The following is an 18005-nucleotide window of genomic DNA, read 5'->3' on the forward strand; positions in this document are numbered from 1 at the left end:
CCCTTGCTGGGATGAGCAAACGCATTACAACAGAAACACCTTGTTCTGCTCAGATGTGCCAAGGCAATGTCCCTGCCACTTGGAATACTCAAACTGCAAGGTGCCAGCTCAGTCAGTCTAACCCAGGGAGTTACACACAGGTAAGTGAAAAATACATAATGTAATCCCTATCTGCTGTGCATTACAATTAAAACTAAGGCAGAACTGTCAGTTGCAGGGAAGTGTTCAGAGCTGCATTTAATACATGCAAACCAGATTGCAAACCTATTTAAGTAAATTGAGATGGGTTTGAGGAAGCCTTGGTAAGTATCCCATATTTGATTGGGATCTTGCTCATGGCTTTAGCAAGCAGAATAGGGCAGAAACAAGCAAAGAGGAAAAAATGTAATTCCAAAATAATGCAAGTAAAAGAAAGTCAGTAAAGGAAATAATGATCAGTTTCAGAAGAAAAAGTGCAAACAATGTAAAACAGATGTAACTTCCAGCCCGGCTGCCTTAAACAAGAATCACACAGCTGGGAACAAAAACTTTTAGCCCATCATGCCTGTGCCAGGTCTTTTTAAAGAGCTACTTAATTAGTCCCTCTCGCCTGCTCTTTTCAGTCTTTTCCTTTTTAAATTATATATTGAATTCCCTTTCGAAAGTTGCAGTTGGTTGCGAAATGAGGTTCAAGACTTCCGTTAATCTCTCTATTGTCTATTTTCCCATATCACTCCTTCCTTTTCAAGCAATGCATCCCAGATCATAATTCACCGTGTAAAAAAGAAAGTCAAATTTAACTGTACTGCCAAACTATACTTGGTTATCTCTAAGATTTATACAAACTCCTGCTTTGACATAGGAGTGTTTAATTTGGAAACAAATGATAAATGCTCTACATACATAGCTAATTCTGATTTAATTATTTGCAGGGCAGATATAAACTGTGCACAATCCAGTAGCAGCGATTAAGCAAAAAAAAAAGCACTTGCTCACCCAGTACGAGACTGTCCCACTTTGTCACAGATATCTAGTATGAGGCCCCAGTCCTCTGCGGTGTTCATCTCACTGGTTGCTTTCTCTGTTGAATTTAAAAACAAAGATTGCAGCATGACAAAAAGCACTCACATACACCAAAAAAGCACAACCAGAAAAGATGAGCACAGCTTTGATATTCTTAGAACCTCCTTTTCTAAGAATGGTGACTTACATACATAAAACTCTGCACCTTAGCCAAAACTTATAAATTTGAACCTTCATATGAAAGTCAAATACAACATCTTATATTTATAATATATATTATAATATATAAATATAATGCCTTTAGAACATAATAAAACGTCTCAATAAAGCAGGAGATCTTAAAACATTTCAAATGTTTTTATTTTGAAATATAAATTTCACCATTCTTCCCATTACATTTACTGGAAGTCATTAATTGAAAAAAATTGCATTTATACAGCAATTAATTTTAAAAAGGTCAGAGAGGTGTATGGGGAAAAAATGAATACCAAGCCAAAGTAGATGATTTTTATTCAACTATCCAGCACACCATACCTGCAGCTTCACCATGACAAATACTTTATCTGCTGTTTTATTTAGCAATACCCTATAGTTGATCACCTATGGCACAAGTCGTGGTCAAAGTTTTTTTAACAAAATTGCATAGCTCTGCCTTTTACCTCTTTCCCATTCCTTCCAGTCAAGATCAGAAGTGAAGATTCCTTGAAAGCGCTTTGAAAGCATTGCTCCAGTGTCAATCCTGCTGTCAAGGATTGACCACAAAGAATGGCATTTATTTACAAAAAGTCTTTCATGACCTCAGGATATCAAAATGTGCTGCCCTGCTCTTCTTTGAAAGTGTCATGGGATCCTTTATGTGCACCCGAAAGAGCCTCAGTTCAATGCCTCATTTGAAAAACATGATCTTTGACACTTCTGTCCTCTCCCAGTATTGCACTAAAGTGTCAAGGCTAGATTATTTACCAAAGTGCCTGCAGCTGGTTTCAAACCCATGGCCTTCTGACTCAGAGGCAAAAGGCTGAAGCTGAGCCAAGGGTAACAATTACATGCATTCAATACTTTGTCTGGACAGTACTGGTTAGAAACTCACATATCCAGAATTCTTAATTTGGGCCTAATATAACGAAACAAAGCATTATGTTCCTTGGAGCGTTACCCCATCCATTTGCTTTTGCCTGTCTATGCATACTTACATTTCCATACTTTCAATGCCTCTCTCATAAAAATATTAGGAGTAGGAACAGAAGTAAGCTATTCCGCCTTGTGACCCTGCTCTGCCATTCAGCAAGATCATTGTTAATGAACTCAGGTCCAATTTTTCCATTGAGCATCCACAGCCCTCAGGAGAAGAATCCTAAAGATCCACAATTCTCCAAGCGAAGACATTTCTCCTGAATTCCATCCTAAATGGCTGACGCCTTATTATAAGACCATCCTCACTAGTTTTGGACTCTGAATTCAGCCAGGGGATGCAACCTCTCTGCATCTACCCTGAGAAGCCCTCTCAGAATCTTACACGTTTGAATAAGATCACCTCTCATCTTTCTAAACCCTAGGGAAAAAAGATTAAGTCTATTCAACCTCGCCTCATAGTGTAATTCTCCCAGCCTGGGAATCAGTCTGGTGAACGTTCTTTGCATTACTTTCAAGGCAAGCCTATCCTTCCTCATGTAAATGAAAATTGTATACAGTACTCCACGTGTAGTCTCACCAAAGAATTAAATAATTACAGAAAGATTCTTATATTCCAATCCCTTTGCAATAAAGGGCAGAATTTAGCGCTCGCATGTGTGCAAAAGAGCACACTGCTCCCTGAGGCAAAGTGCTGTCTCAGGGAGTTTACTGACAGGTAAGAAAAGTCAAAAAAGAGAAATATTAAAATTATTTATATGTCTCCCTCATGTGACATTGTCACACGAGATGGGACATGTTAATAAGAAACACAAAGTTTATTCAATTTTTAAAAAACAGACATGAAACTTCATCCCGCCAGTGGATGAAATTTCATGAATAATCTGGAGCCCACTGGGGCTCCTGGCCTGCCCACCAGCCTTAAGCTTGGACGGGCAGGATCTTTAACAAGGTTAATTAGTCTATCAATGGCCTTAATTGGCCATTGACAGGTCGGCGGGTGGACAGCTGATTTCGCTGTCCGCCCGCCTTTCTGAAGATTTAAATGGACCGGGATGATGTCGGGGGTTCCTCCCCACGTCATCCCGCGTCATTTTCCCCTCGGCGTGCGGGCCCCACCCCCAAATCACCGAGGGGAAAATCCTTCAGAAAGGCTTTCTTAACTGCCTGCTGTATGTTAACATTCTGTGATTTGTATACAAGGGTACACATCCTTCTGAATACCAACATTTTCCAGTCTCCCTTCTTTTAAAAAGTATTCTACTTCTGTTTTTCCTAATAAAGTGGATAACTTCAGATTATTTTCTATCTGCCACATTCCTGCCCACTCACTGAACTGTCTAAATCCTTTTGCAGCCTCTTTGCACCCTTCTCACAGCTCACCTTCCCACCTAACTTTGCATTGTTTGCTAATTTGGATACATTATACTCAGTCCCCTATTCTAAGTCATTCATACAGATTGTAAATAACTGAGGCTCAAGTGCCGATCCTTGTGGTACCCTGCCAATTACAGCTTGCCAATCCAAAAATGGTCTGCTTGTTCCTACTCTTTTCTGTCCATTAACCAATCCTCAATTGATGCTAATATATTACTTCCAATCTCACGGGTTCTAATTTCATGTAATAGCCTCTCGTGTGGCAGCTTCTCACATGCTTTTTAAAAATCCAAATACATGACATCCATTGGTTCTCTCTTATCTGCCTTGCTAGTTGTAACTTCAAAAACTCATAACAGATTTGGCAAACCCGATTTCTCAACCATAAATCCAGATTGATTCTATCCAATCATATTAGAATGTTCTTACTGTCTGTCATCCCACCCTTAATAATAGATTTGAGCATTTTCCCTACTACTAAAGCCTGGCTAACTTGCCTAGAGTTCCCCGTTTTGTTTCTGCCTCCTTTCTTGAACAGAGGAGTTATGTTTGGTTTTTTCCCCATGCAAGGTGACATTCTCCAATCTAGGGAATTGTAGAATATCAAAACCAATATGCCTCCATATCTCAACAGACACCTTGTGTAAAACTCTTGGAAGTAGACCATCAGGTCTAGGGTATTTGTTGACTTTTAGTCCTATTAATTTCTCCAGTACTGTTTCTTTACTTATACTAATTTTGTGAAGTTCCTCATTTTCAATACACCCTTGTTCCCCACTATTTCCAGAATTGTTTTTTTAGGTCTTCTGCCATGAAGACAGATACAAAGCATTTTCCACTCAATTTTCCTAATGCCAATGTTTTGGAGACAATTTTAAATTGATGATCCTTCACTTAGTATTTCCTTGTTCATTCTCACAAAATCCTTCAAAATTTTGAAACCTCTATTAAATCTCATTTCAGGCTTATCTGAGCCAGTGGAAATAATTCCAGTTTCTTAGATCTGTCACTATACTTTGGATCTCTGGTGAATCAGTTTAACATCTCATCAAAAAGCCAGCGCCTTTGACAGTGGAGCACACCCTCAGTACTGCAGCAGGAACACAGACACACACCAACACACACCCACACACACCCACACACACAAAAGTTGGATGATTCCAGTAGAGCAGGTTAGCTGAAAGTTGTCATCCTGTTCCTTTGCGACTGTGGCTTTGATGACTTGTGACTTGCTTCCAACAATCAGAGAAAGAGAGAGAGAGAAAGAGACTTTTTTTTTTACTTGCAAGCACAGGAATGCCTAATTGATGTACTTTAGCTGTGACCTTCACAACATATCTTTGTACACCAGGCCTGGAACACCAAAACTAACACACAGAATGAGGGCTGCAGTTGTCTTTTTAACCGTTTTCTTGTGTATTCCTGGAAGGAAAAAAAAAAACATGTATTTTGCCATGATCTGCTTTCTCTTCAACTCATCCTGTCCACAGTCTGGGATATAACTTGCAGGAGCTGGTTTCTGCTTGGATGGTAAACAGTCTTCCTTATCTCCGTAACCTCAGGAGGTTACAGGTCAGTTTTTGCACTACACCTTTTCTGTTGAAGTGTATCTGTCTGAAGTAGGTCTTGATATCTTTTAGGTCCGACATTCTGTTCTCTGGGGTAGTTGATCAAGTGTAATCCACATAGGAATTTTCCAGCAAGTGGTTACTTTACAGTCTCAGCCAGCTTTTGCTTGTTTGTCCTTTATTTAAAAAATACACGTATTACTTAAATATTCAATATGTCCATAAGTAATTTGGGCTATGATCCATGGTCATGACACTGTGTATTGCACATGCTCATGAACTCATTTTCGGACCTGAAAAGTACCCCCAGTCTCCCTCAAAATTACCCAAGCAAGTAAGGTATCTTAAAATTTGAGCAACAGGTGAAGAAAGTTGTTTCATGCTGCTACAATGCAGTAGCAACAACAGGGGTATTTTCCATTAACACAATGCTGCTGTCAAGCCAAAAGAAATCGCTCCAACCATAAAAATGAGTAGCGTGGTATATGAATTTCAGTACTAATGCAATGCCAGGCACATAGGCCATACATCCCAACAACTGGCAGATTGAGTCAAACAGCACATCTATTCGACTATTCGCAATAGGCAGAGTGCTGACTGCACTCAGACAGCCCGTACTTGCAAAGCTCCGAACATAATTTGTAACATTAGATGTGATTCTGCGATTGAATAATCCTAAGTGTGCTAAGAATTATACTTACAATTTAAAATATCAGTCGGGCCCACAATGTGGCTGACATACACTTGCTAAAAGTTACATATATTCATAAGCAGAAACTTGTTCTCTGCAAGCAAAAGAAACATATTTAAGTATTATGTCTTTTTTTGAATTAAACATGAGTGTGAGGGATAATAGTTTCCTGGTGCATTCTCCATAGCAACACCTCCTTCAATCAGAGTCAACTTGCCAAACAATCAGAACCCCTTTTCTCATACAGTAGAAATTGTTGCTCCCTTTGAAATTTGGCATTCCCGCATCTGTCCTGATGAGTACAAGATCAAAAGCTTCAACAGCATCTCTTTTCTTCCAGCAATACTCAAGTTCTGTACTACCTACTACCAAACGACTATTAGTAAAGGATGACATATGAACAGCAACAGGAAAAGATCTTAGTTCAAAAGGTCAGGAAGTAGAATCAGAATGGGTGGAGATGAGAAATAACAAGGGGCAGAAAACACCAGTAGGAGCAGATTATAGGCTTCCTAACAGTAGATATAGTTGAACAGGACATTAAATAGAAATAAAAGGAGCTTGTCACAGAAGTTCAAATTGTGAAGAAATTTAATTTTCATTTAGACTGGGCAAATCAAATTGGCAAAAGTGATTTGGAGGAGTTGTTCATGGAACACATTCAAGTTTTCTTGCACCATGGAACCAACGAGGGAACAAGCTATTTTCGATCTGAACTTGTGTAATGAGACAAGGTTCATTCATAATCTCAAAGTAAGGAATTATCTGAGAACACGTGATTATATTATGCTGAATTTCAATATTAAGTTTGAGAGTGGTGCGCTTATGTCTGAAACCAGGATCTTAAATTTAAATAAAACCAATTACATCGATATTAGGGCAAGTTGGAGAAGGAATATTGGGAAATCAGATTAAGTAGTATGACAGCAGAAAAGCAGTGGGTGAACATTTAGAGAAATAATACATAAATCTGAACAAATATACATTCCATTGAGAAATGAAATCTCTATGGGAAAATTGATTTATCATGGCTAAATAAAGAGGTTAATGATAGTACTAGATTAAGAAAAGAGTCTTACAATGTTCCAAGTGTAGTAGCAAGCCAGAGGATTGCAAAAGTTTTAGAAATGATTGAAGTGTGGCCAAAAATTAATAAAGGGGGAGAAAATAGAAAGGCAGTAAATGGAAAAGAAATATAAACATAAATTGTTAGAGCTTCTACAAGTTTGTAACAAGAAAAAGAATGTGGCAAAAGTAAACATCGGTCCCTCAGAGGCTGAGACAAGAAATTGAAATGGGGAATAAGGGAATGACAGAGCCATTAAACAAATAATTTCTTGATCTGCTTTCATAGAAGAATACACAAAAAATACCAAATATATAGTGGAAACCGGGTCCAAGAAGAGTTGGAATCTTAAAAGTAAAACTCAAAATACACTGTCCAACAATAGATGTGATTCCACAATTGGACAATATTTGCTAAATAATCCTCAATGTGCTAAGAACTACGTTGACAACCAATTTAAGATTGTCAGTCGGGCTCACAGTCTGGCACATTTGCGTGTGCTAGAAACCAAATATTTTAATACACAGGGCCCTGTTCTTTGCAGACAGAAAGAACATGTACATACACTGCGCCTGTTTTAGCTGAACAAAATGGGTGTGAGCCAGTCACTGACTCACTCCTCAGTGCCTTGACCAATCAGGGTCAAGCTGCCTGGTTTAAATTTCAAACAATGCTTGGCAGTTAACTGTCAGCCACCATCAGTGGTACATTCACCATGGCAATGCTACTTGCCAACCAATCAGCACTCCCTTCACATACAGTATAAATAGTCGTTTTCCCCCTTAAATTGGTATTCTCTTAAATGTCCTGATGAGTGCAAGATGAAAAGCTTTGACATGTCTCTTTTTTCCCGCAATACTCAAGTCCTGTACTACAAACAACTATTTAAAGTAATTAATAATAGTAAATAAAAATTACTCAAGAAATTAAACAGGACTAAAAGCCAACAAATCCCTTGGACCTGATGGCCTATATCCTAAACTTTTAAAAGAGGTGGATGCAGAGATAGTGGATGCATTGGTTGTGCTCCTCTAGATTTAAAATGGTCCAAATGATTGACGGAAATAAACCGGTGGAAAAGGTTTCACTTTTTAAGACTTGCAATGTAAAAAACAAACTAAAATCAACATTGATCAAACATTAATAAACAGCCAACTAAACAACAAACTAAAGGAAGAGGTAAGTTTTGCATTTACTAACATAACCAAAATATGTCTTACGAAACACTTTTAGGCCACACCACACTTCTGGCTGATATTTAGCATTACAGGAAGGGCCCTGTAATCACTCCCGTCCCGCCAGAAGTTCATTTCTCCCTGCCAAGCCGGGTCAAAGTTTCCAACGTCCTTCCACCATCATTCCACTCAGCCAGGGTTTTCCCGGATTTGATTAACACCAGCAAGGCACACCTCAATGAATCGCCATTCCTTAAATCTTCAAGAGCCCCATCTGTTGTCTTGCCTTTCTTTGAATGGTAACAGAGCTCTAGCGAGCATCCTGTCCGGTTGATAACACCAAAGCATACTCTGGGCTTCTCCACAGCAGTAGCACCATTGTGTCTGAATCTCACATAGCAGCAGCCTTTCTTTCTGAGCGATATTGTGAAAAGGTGTTAAAACTGTCAACCCACTTCAGTGGGTTCTCTCTTACCATGGAAACAATCACATGGGCATGTCTCCAAGCTGAGGTTTTCTGTGGGACTGTTTAATTGGAATTAAAGGTACATTTCAAAACATAACCATCGTGTAAAGTTGAAGATTCATGACAGCCCATCCCCTAAAAGTGAAAAAAAATTACCAGCGTTATGATTTTTCCCACCACGACTCTCAAAATACAAAACATTTCAACAATGTAAACATATTAACAACTTATAACACGCAGTACAGGTAATATTCTTTCTGCTTTTGTCACATTTCAGATTAAACATTCTGCCATGGCAACATTATATGGTTTAACCCTAACAACCAAACCTATGTGGCAATTAAGATTAAAAGTTTAGCCTGTGCGCATTCTTAGTGTCCTAACCCTTGCAAATAAGAGTTTATTTTACTACTGGCTAATTCACTTTCTTTCAATCTAGACATAAGATCTTTTTCATTTTGCACAGCCTTTACAATGCTTCCATCTCCTTGGTTAAAAATATATCTTGCATTCTTCACGCTGTTTTTTCAAATCTGTATTGGATTAAGTATAATTCGATGGTTGTCTTGATTGGTCCAAAGGTTTCACAATTTGTCTGGCCTGCTAAACTTAATTTCGTTGATGGCAATCCATCTGGCTTTTGGGTACTGGCGAGTGCGAATTGGGATCCAAGGAGAAATGCCTATCATATTGCTTCTTACCCTCTGGATTCAGCAATTTCCTTTGTTCATCTTTAACAGCCAAACATTAAATTGTTTTCAGGGTTTTCACTTTTTAAAACAGACTTTGAACCACTCTGATCAGTTTTTAATTCAAGATCTCCATTCCTTCCCTATCTGCATGTTTTTAATGTCCATATCTTGGAAATAAGTTTCAACCAACCAGACATCCAATTTGTCCTTTGTAACAATTGAATTCACCTCATCCTGTTTAAATTCAGCATCAGTTATCATTAAGTTCTTTTCCGTGATCTAACCCTTCAATGTACTTCTCCAGGAGATGCAGGTTTAACACAGGCTCTTTTTGTGCAAGCAGTTCATTTTTCTGTCCAGTAAAACTCTTGTTAGTTGCTTTAAGGAGTTTGTTCAGCTTATTACGATGTTCAGCTAAGAAATCTTGATATTTTTGTTCAGTTCACAAATTTTCTTTATTTCTTTTTGCTTTTCATCCTCCCAATGAATTTGAGCTTTGTTTAATTTAGTTCTGGAAAGAGCAAATGCCTCATTTTGAAATTTTAATTTACATTCAAGAGCACGTATCCTTCCTCGTAGTTCTATAATGTCAGCACTGGACTCGGCTTTTCCACTCTCCTTCAAAGCATTCCTTTCCTTTGTTTCATCATTAGCTTTGATAGTCTTGCTATCTGCTTTCCCACACTCCGGTCATATTTTTCCTGCATTTTTCATTCAGACAGCTTGAACTTTTCTCCAACTGCCAGTAACTTTATCTTTTTAGTCAGATGCTCCAATGATTTTTTTAAAATTGGCAGGCTGAGACTCTGACTCTTTGGACACATCTTTAGTCAAAACATTAATTCTCACAGCAAGTTTACAGAAAGTTATTCATTATTTTAAGTCTCTTGGCTTTCCATGTACAGCTTCAGTTTCACAGGCTCAGCGAGCTTTCCTGAAACCACTGTAGTCCACAGTACCTTATCCCCAGCCAATTCATTTCCTAATAATAAATCTACTCCAGCGATAAACAAATTATGAACAACACCGATTATAACAGGGCCAGTAATTAAGTCACATTTTAAATTAGCTATTTAAAAGGAATGGGTAAACAATTCCCATCACTGCCAACATCAGCGATTGTGCTGATCTTGACAATAATGAAACACTTTATCTTCAACTATTTACGATTTCTATTAATGACGTGAATAAAGGAACAGACTGTATTGTAGCCAAATTTACTGATGAAATGAAGATAGGTTGGAAAGCAAGTTGAGAGGAGGATACCCAAAGTCTGCAAAGGAATACAGGTAGGCTAAGTGAGTGGACAAAACTTCGGCAGATAGAGTATAACGCAGGAAAATGTGAGTTTGTCCACTTTGGCACAAAGAATAGAAAAGCAGAATATTGTTTAAATGGAGAAAGACTGCAGAATGCTGCAGTACAGGGGGATCTGGATGCCCTTATCATAAACTCAGCAAGCAGGTACAGCAAGTAATTAGGAAGGTAAACAGAAAGTTGGCCTTTATTGCAAAGGCGATGGATTATAAAGTAGGAAATCCTTGTTGCACTGTAGAAGGTATTAGTGAGACCACACCTAGAGTGCTGTGTACAGTTTTGGTCACCTTTCTTGAGGAGGGACACGCTTGGATTAGAAGTCATTCAGAGAAGATTCATTAGGCTAATTCCTGGGATGAGGGGTTTGTTTTATGAGGAACATTTAAGCAGGTTGCACTCATACTCATTGGAGGTTAGAAGAATGAAAGGCGACCTTATTGAAACATGAGATTCTACGGGGGCATGACAGGGTAGATATTAAGATTTTCCGTTCGCAGGAGAATCGAGAAGTAAGGGGCCACTATTTAAAAATAAGGGGTCTCCCATTTAAGGCTAAGATGAGGGGGAATTTCTTCTCTCAGTGAATTGTTAATCTTCGGAAATCTCTTCTCCAGCGGGCAGTGGAGGGAGGGTCTGAGGTTCTATCTGGGAATTGGGCAGAAAAGTGGAATTGAGATCAATGATCAATGATCAGTTATAAACTTATTGAATGGCGGAGCAGGCTTGAGGGGCCATGTGATCTACTCCTAATCCCCCTACTTCTTAAGTTATGTACAAACTGCAATTGCTCATAATAGGCCTTGTAGGGCACAAAGAATGTCCCCTGCAGTTTACAGTGGAAATCACCTACATTTTGTTGACAGTCAAAATCAAGTATCATACATCCAGTAATTAACAAGCATGTATTTATCTTTCTGTTAATGTGTGTTTTCCCTAATAATCTATTCCAGTTTCTCTCCCGTCTCCCCGCATGCCCTCTTAAAGCTCATCTCATTAATGAGATCCACATCTTGCTCCTCTGACCCTATTCCCACTAAACTGCTAAATACCCTACTACCCATCCTGCTCCACATGTTGTTTGACATTTTAAATGGTTCCCTCTACTCAGATAGTAATCATCCCCCTTTCAAAACCACCATAATCACCTCTACTCAAAAAGCCCAACCCTGGCTTCTCTGTCCGTGCAAACTACCACCCCCATCTCCAAAATTATTTTCCTCTCCGAAGTCTTTGTTCATTTTGATGCTTCTCAAATCAGTACCCACTCATCCTGCAACCTCACATTCAAATACTCTCCACAGTTTTTTTTTTAATTCATTCATGAGATGTGGGCATCACTGACAAGGCCAGCATTTGTTGCCCATCCCTAATTGCCTTTGAGAACAGTTAAGAGTCAACCACACTGCTAAGAGTCTGGAGTCACATGTAGGCCAGACCAGGTAAGGATGATAGATTTCCTTCCCTAAAAGGAGCAGGTGGGCTTTTACAACTATTGATGAGAATTTCATGGTCACTATTATGGACGACAGTTTTCAACTCCATATTTTTTATATTAATAATTTTATCTATTAATTGGATTTCCTGGAACAGCCTCCCTAACTGTGGGTGCATCAATGCCACAGGGACTGCAGCAGTTCAAGAAGGCCACCTTCTCAAGGGCAATTAAGGATGGGCAATAAATGTATGCCCACATCCCATGAATTAATTTAAAAAATAAATTCCAAGAGCTGCTGTGGTGGAATTTGGACACATGTCCCCAGAGCACTTACCTGGGCCTCTGGATTATTAGTCAAGTGACACTACCACTACACCACCATCTCTCCTGACATAGCACTGAATCAGCATTAAAATTTACAAATTATATCTTTTGTGACTCTATCTCCACCTCTCTGCAGCCTTTAGCCTAATCAAAAACACCATCTTCCTCCAACACCCTTCCTCCGTAATTGAGCTCAATGGGACAGCCCTCACTTATAACCAAAGCATCTCAAGCATGGCTTCTCTTTCTGCCTTTACACCATTCTTGCCAGATTTTGCCAAGGATCCATTCTTCGCCCCCTCCACTTTCACATCTACGCGCTTCCCTTGGCAGCATCATCCAAAGATGCGGGATCAGGTCTTTAATGGAGGTTGACGAGATGCAGCTCTATCACTGCATCACTTCTGCCAAACTTAGCACACCTCTACATTGTCTCCAATCTTCAATGAGCCACAACAGTTTGCAGCTGGGAGGATTGAAGCCATCATTTCAGTCCCTGCCACCAACTCTATAGTCTGGCCAAACGGATCCCATGCCCTCACAGGCACCGTCTCAGATTGAGCCAGATGTTAACAGCCTTGGCCTGAAGTTGGGCTTCCGATCCCAAATGAGAAAATGTTGGCTATACAAGAAAACAGTCATTTGAATGGTATCAGAGAAAGGACAATACATTGGATTGTCATATACTGTAAGAGGATGGGATGCTGAAAGAGGTGTTAGAATACAGGAATGGAAGGAAAACAAAAGGAAGCTTACTTGAAATATGGGCAATTTATTGGAGAACTGAAGAAAGAAGTATAAGACAGGTGATTTGGAGAAAGAGGAATTGAACCAGAGCCTACTATAACCAGACCACTGAAAATGGCCAGAATTCATGGTTGTAATGATGGTGATGCTGTCAGCAATCACTGTCATTACTGTGTAAAGCTGTCAGAAACTTGTCTCATCCACACATGTGCAGTTTATACAAAAATTACTATCAGTGGTACCCTGCTCCTGCACAAGGTTCGCTGTTGCAGTCTTCACAGATGCAAACACAAAATGTGTGACTTTACACTGTTTTCAACATCTTATATGTTATCCAGGCTGTAAAAACCATTGAAAAAGTTATGCCTTGTTGAACGAGGTGCAATTGAGTTTTTAATCAGTGTGCTAAATGATAATTACTTCTGAATAGCCTCTTTGGTTATGAAAAACTATTTTCATAAGCATGGAGTTTCATTCCCTCAGAGGAAAATTTTAAAATGTCATGATTTTAAAGCTAAATGCTTTCAAAAAGTTTATATTATTTCAACTTCTACCTTAATCCTATGTGTATACTTCAATCTTGATTTAGCTTTCCATACATGTCCTAAAATGTGAATTATAAATCATTTTACTTTCTTTCTGCCTAAGAATTCTTCAATCTGATTGGCTGATCAGCCTGCCAGCTACCTGCATTGTTACTTGAGTCTACAGAAGGTAATAGATTTAAAGTCACATCGGAATAGGGAAGATAGGGAAAATCAATGCAAAATTTTTGCAGGTAGCTTTTCTTGAGGTCAGTGGCGAGCATCGTCCCTTTGCTGCTGAGCAGAACATCTGGCCATTGAAGATGCACCACGCAGGCCTATCAAAACAAGCTCTAGTGTTAGTTTTTGCTCAGGTGGGTTTTTGGATGATACTGTTGTGCTGGATTGAGGATGAAGAGTGTTTAGATTGCACTTGTCTGTGCTGCGCCCAACACAATTTTAACTGCAGCCACTAACTAGGTTTTAATGTAAGTTACAGAAATATGCTTTAGTTTTGCACACACTTCAACAAGGATATGAAAAAGGGATAAATATTTATTTGATAGGTCCAATCAGGGCTACGTCTGGTTCAACTGTATTCTGTTGCTGAGGAAAAGGACACAATGTCAATGGGACACAAATCTCCAAAAGATGGGTTTAGTAAAAAAACACGTTTAGAAACATTTGCTCTAAAATAATGAGCAGACTTTTTTCAGTTGAGTAAGGCTTAGACAGTAATTCATTTAAGTGTGCTGCAGTAACTCTGTCCTTTCACAAATTCATTAAGTGAAACATCTTGTGAATCTTCCTTTACAACACATTTAAACATTCATGCCACAAAGTACTTCAAACACAATTGGACTCCATTTTTAAAGGTCAACTACAAACTAACAGTGATGCCTGATTGATAGCCTCCTATTTCAATAGAAACATACATTTAAAGCAAACTTTGGATTTACTTAAAAAAGGCTAAGAATCTTTAGTCTTAATTTATCAATATACTCTAGATGGCACATTCTGCCACTAGCCATTGTCCACCCTGAATCTCCTGGTCAAGGTCAGATCAGTTAACTATTTTATTGCACAGCACCCATATTTTTTTGCCTATGCCTATTAATTCTATATTTGTGTCTGGTAAAGTAACGTAGACTTAGGAGATGACTTGTTGACATTTTATCTATGCAGGAGTAAGATTAGGTGAGATGTTGGCATCTGTTAGCTGGTTCTTCTTTTTCCATGGATAGGTTCAGATTTAACTATCAAACTCGAAGAGATTTCAGGTCATACAGAACTGCATTGTTAGACAGCACAGTCAGTCATGGAATCAAGGATGATTGTAGAGAGCTAATGCTTGTGGTCAGCATACTTGTGAAAGGTGATTCCATGTTTAGGGATAATGATGCCAATAGGTGGCATGTAAACTAGAAGCAGACAGGACTCAAGAGTGAAATTTTGGAGCATTGCAGAAATAGCCAAGCTCAAACATTAGGAGAAGCCATTGCAAGCCTCTTGTTGGCTGCAATGGGACAGATGACAGCAAAATCTCAATTGTGGAACAAGGAGCGGAGGTGGTGGCAGAGAATGGCGTGATCTGGGGGACTGTTTTGGAGACATAAAAGGGAAGTGTGCCATAATCACAAAACCAAGTGTTGGTGATGTTGATGAAAGCTGTCTTGGTGCTTTGGTAGATAGATGGTGGAGATTAGAGCAGGGATTTAAGGAATTTGAGGATTGAGCATCATTTATCTATCTTTCTCAATATAAGTGAAGTATGTGATTCTTGCATTACTTCTTCCATGGAGTAATGGAACTTTGAAATACATTATCAGCTTATGCTGTGTGTGTTGACTCTGTACAGCTTCAACAGACAGCTGAGCTAACTGGTTCTTGGTTGTGGTTGAGATCACGTCCTATTAAAGGTAACAGACTATCAATTAACATGAACATGGTCTATGGTCTTCTAGACTAGCTTTGACTGCCTAAGGGAGCTGAAGAGGAATTATGAAGACTTTCTCCCCTTTTTGGCACTAGGGTCCTTTTTCTGCTTTTTGCATCTCCCAGGAGATTACACGAGGCAGGGCAAGTAGTGAGCGTCTCATCATGGCACAAAAATGAAGGACGCCATCTAACCCATTGAAACTGCTCTTTGAAAGAACTATCCAATTAGTCCAGTTCCAGTCCTTTCCCTATAGTTTGCAAATTTTTGCCCTTCAAGTATCTTTCAAATTCCCTTTGGTAGATACTATTGAACATGACTCCACCATTTTAGACAGTGCATGTCAGATCATAATAACTCAACGTGTAAAACAATTTCTTCTAATTTCTTCTCTGATTCTTTTGCCAGTTACCTTAAATCTGTGTCTTTTGACTACCAAACTTCTCATTAAATTCAAATAATGTGGCAGTACTGACCAAAGTCTTCCTCCACCACATAATCTAGTCAAACACTTGTCTACAATAAACAGTACATTTCAGATTACAAAATGAAATGTTACTTTTTCATGAAGTACAGTTTATTCCTTACAAAAATGCCTAATATGAGCTCCAACATGAAGTTCCTTAAACAACCAATTACACAGATGACCTGTCCCCCATATAGCTCAGATTTTCCACAAAAACTATTCAATTCTAAATTCTACTTTACTTATGTAAAAGAAACTCCTGTTCTGCCTACACAGACTGCGATAGAAATTCTCAGTTTCAGTGTCACATTTTCCCTTCTTTTCCAGCAAGATTCATAAATAACACCTCCTCCCCCACCACCCCCCAAAACGAGCATTTGCCAAAATCTTCATCCTCTTTACAAACCTACAGCCTCATTTTACTTCATCGAGACAGTATTATACATCATTTTTCTTCATTATAGTTCTGCATTTGGAAATTTTCTTCTAATTTGGTACATACATACAGAACCTGTTCAAAAAATTGTCAACCACACCTTCCCTCACCTCCCCTTAAACATTCTAACTCCTGCTTGTCTCTCCTCACCGCCCTGTCGGGCAATGCATTCCAGACCTTGACAACTCTTTAAAAAAAAAATCTCTAATCTTTCCGCAGGACTGAAGTCTCTCATTCTTGGCACCATTCCTGTAAATCTCTTCTGCACCTTCTCCAAGATCTTGAGATCCTTCCTCAAGTGCGGATCCCAAAATTGAACACTATATTCCAGTTGAGGCCTAACCAGTCTTTTATACAGGTTTATCATTACTTCCTTGCTTTTGTACTCCATGTCTTGACTTATAAAGCCAAGGGTCTCATATTTTTAATAAACAACCTGACAGCGTGGTCCTGCCACCTTCAAAGCTTCAAAATTTGAGATATGGTGCTTAGGGATCTAATGTCTCTGCAACTGGTTGCGTGGAGGTGTAAAGAACCAGTGGAGTTGACTTGTCCTCCAGAATTTTCCATCCCTTTGGTGAAGTACTTAGCCTAAGTTAGGCATATTACCAGTAAGGGGAGAGAGTTCAGAGAAACCCCTGTGTTAATGGAAAGAGTCAAGAAGATAAGCCATCAAATGCAACACAGAGAAGCTAAGAGGAAGACAGTTTTATCCAATAGCTTCTGCAAGCAAATACTGCAATATATCTGGAGAAGTAAATTCAGTACTGTTAACAACTGTCCATTGCCAACAACTGGTGAACAATCACCCAATGTCATATATGGATATAAACAGAGCTGTTACTACACCCAAAAGTTGCATTAGGAGTTAATATGTATGTCATCACTGCTGACGGAGAGCACAATTAAGCAGCGTTGAATCTGAGGTCCCAACTATTTAGCTCAGCTACAGTGAGTATTTGTTGACAGTACAGATCTGCTTTGATTACAGGCAATTCTTTCCACAGAATTATACTGAACTTTCAATAACTCTTTAAGTCAGCACTATTTTTCCATAAGCAGCTGACCTGCAGTATGAACTTGTTAACAGGCTCCAATTCAAAGAATGTTTTCAGCTATCTTTACTTCATATACCAAAAGCTGTTCATGTCTTAGTGGGATAGAAACATCCCATTAAGCAGAGGGATTTTGTTTGAATAAGTGTATTTGACACCAATTTAAAAAGAGGCCCCCGATTATATTTGGCCAGGCTACATTTGATGAGACTACTAAATCCAATTGTCAGAACACTTTTCTCTCTCCCTTCACAGTTCAGGTACAGGGAGTATAAACCCAAACTAACATTCACTGAGGAAATAAATGGTGTCTGTCTTTCAGACTTGTTAACTGAAATATTTAGCTAACCTACAAAAATGTATTTCTCATGTTTCATATTTTTTAATTGCAGGGAAGTGTTTACATTCCACCTATCTCAGAAAACCAAGCATTCAGGAGTAATTTAAACATAGGTGGGTTGACACAATTGCTTTCTCAACCTGCGTTTCCACCGTGATCATATGAAGAACTGCTCATTTCTCCTAACAATGCACATTTAGAAGCTCAAAAATAAAAGCTGCTTATCTGACATTTCATTAAAGTACTGAGGGAGTACG

General features: G+C 38.9%; 1 protein-coding gene across 2 annotated transcripts in view; it reads right to left on the bottom strand.

Moving 5' to 3' along the window:
- LOC121276487 (signal transducing adapter molecule 1-like) overlaps nt 1-18005 on the bottom strand; it is a 78439-nt gene that overhangs the window by 51928 nt on the left and 8506 nt on the right. For both annotated transcript variants that reach the window (XM_041184952.1, XM_041184953.1), the window contains exon 2: nt 976-1060. In XM_041184952.1, the coding sequence (XP_041040886.1) occupies nt 976-1060 (85 nt within the window). The remainder of the gene's footprint in view (nt 1-975; nt 1061-18005) is intronic.

Source organism: Carcharodon carcharias, chromosome 3 (assembly GCF_017639515.1).
Source record: "Carcharodon carcharias isolate sCarCar2 chromosome 3, sCarCar2.pri, whole genome shotgun sequence".
Taxonomy (NCBI): domain Eukaryota; kingdom Metazoa; phylum Chordata; class Chondrichthyes; order Lamniformes; family Lamnidae; genus Carcharodon; species Carcharodon carcharias.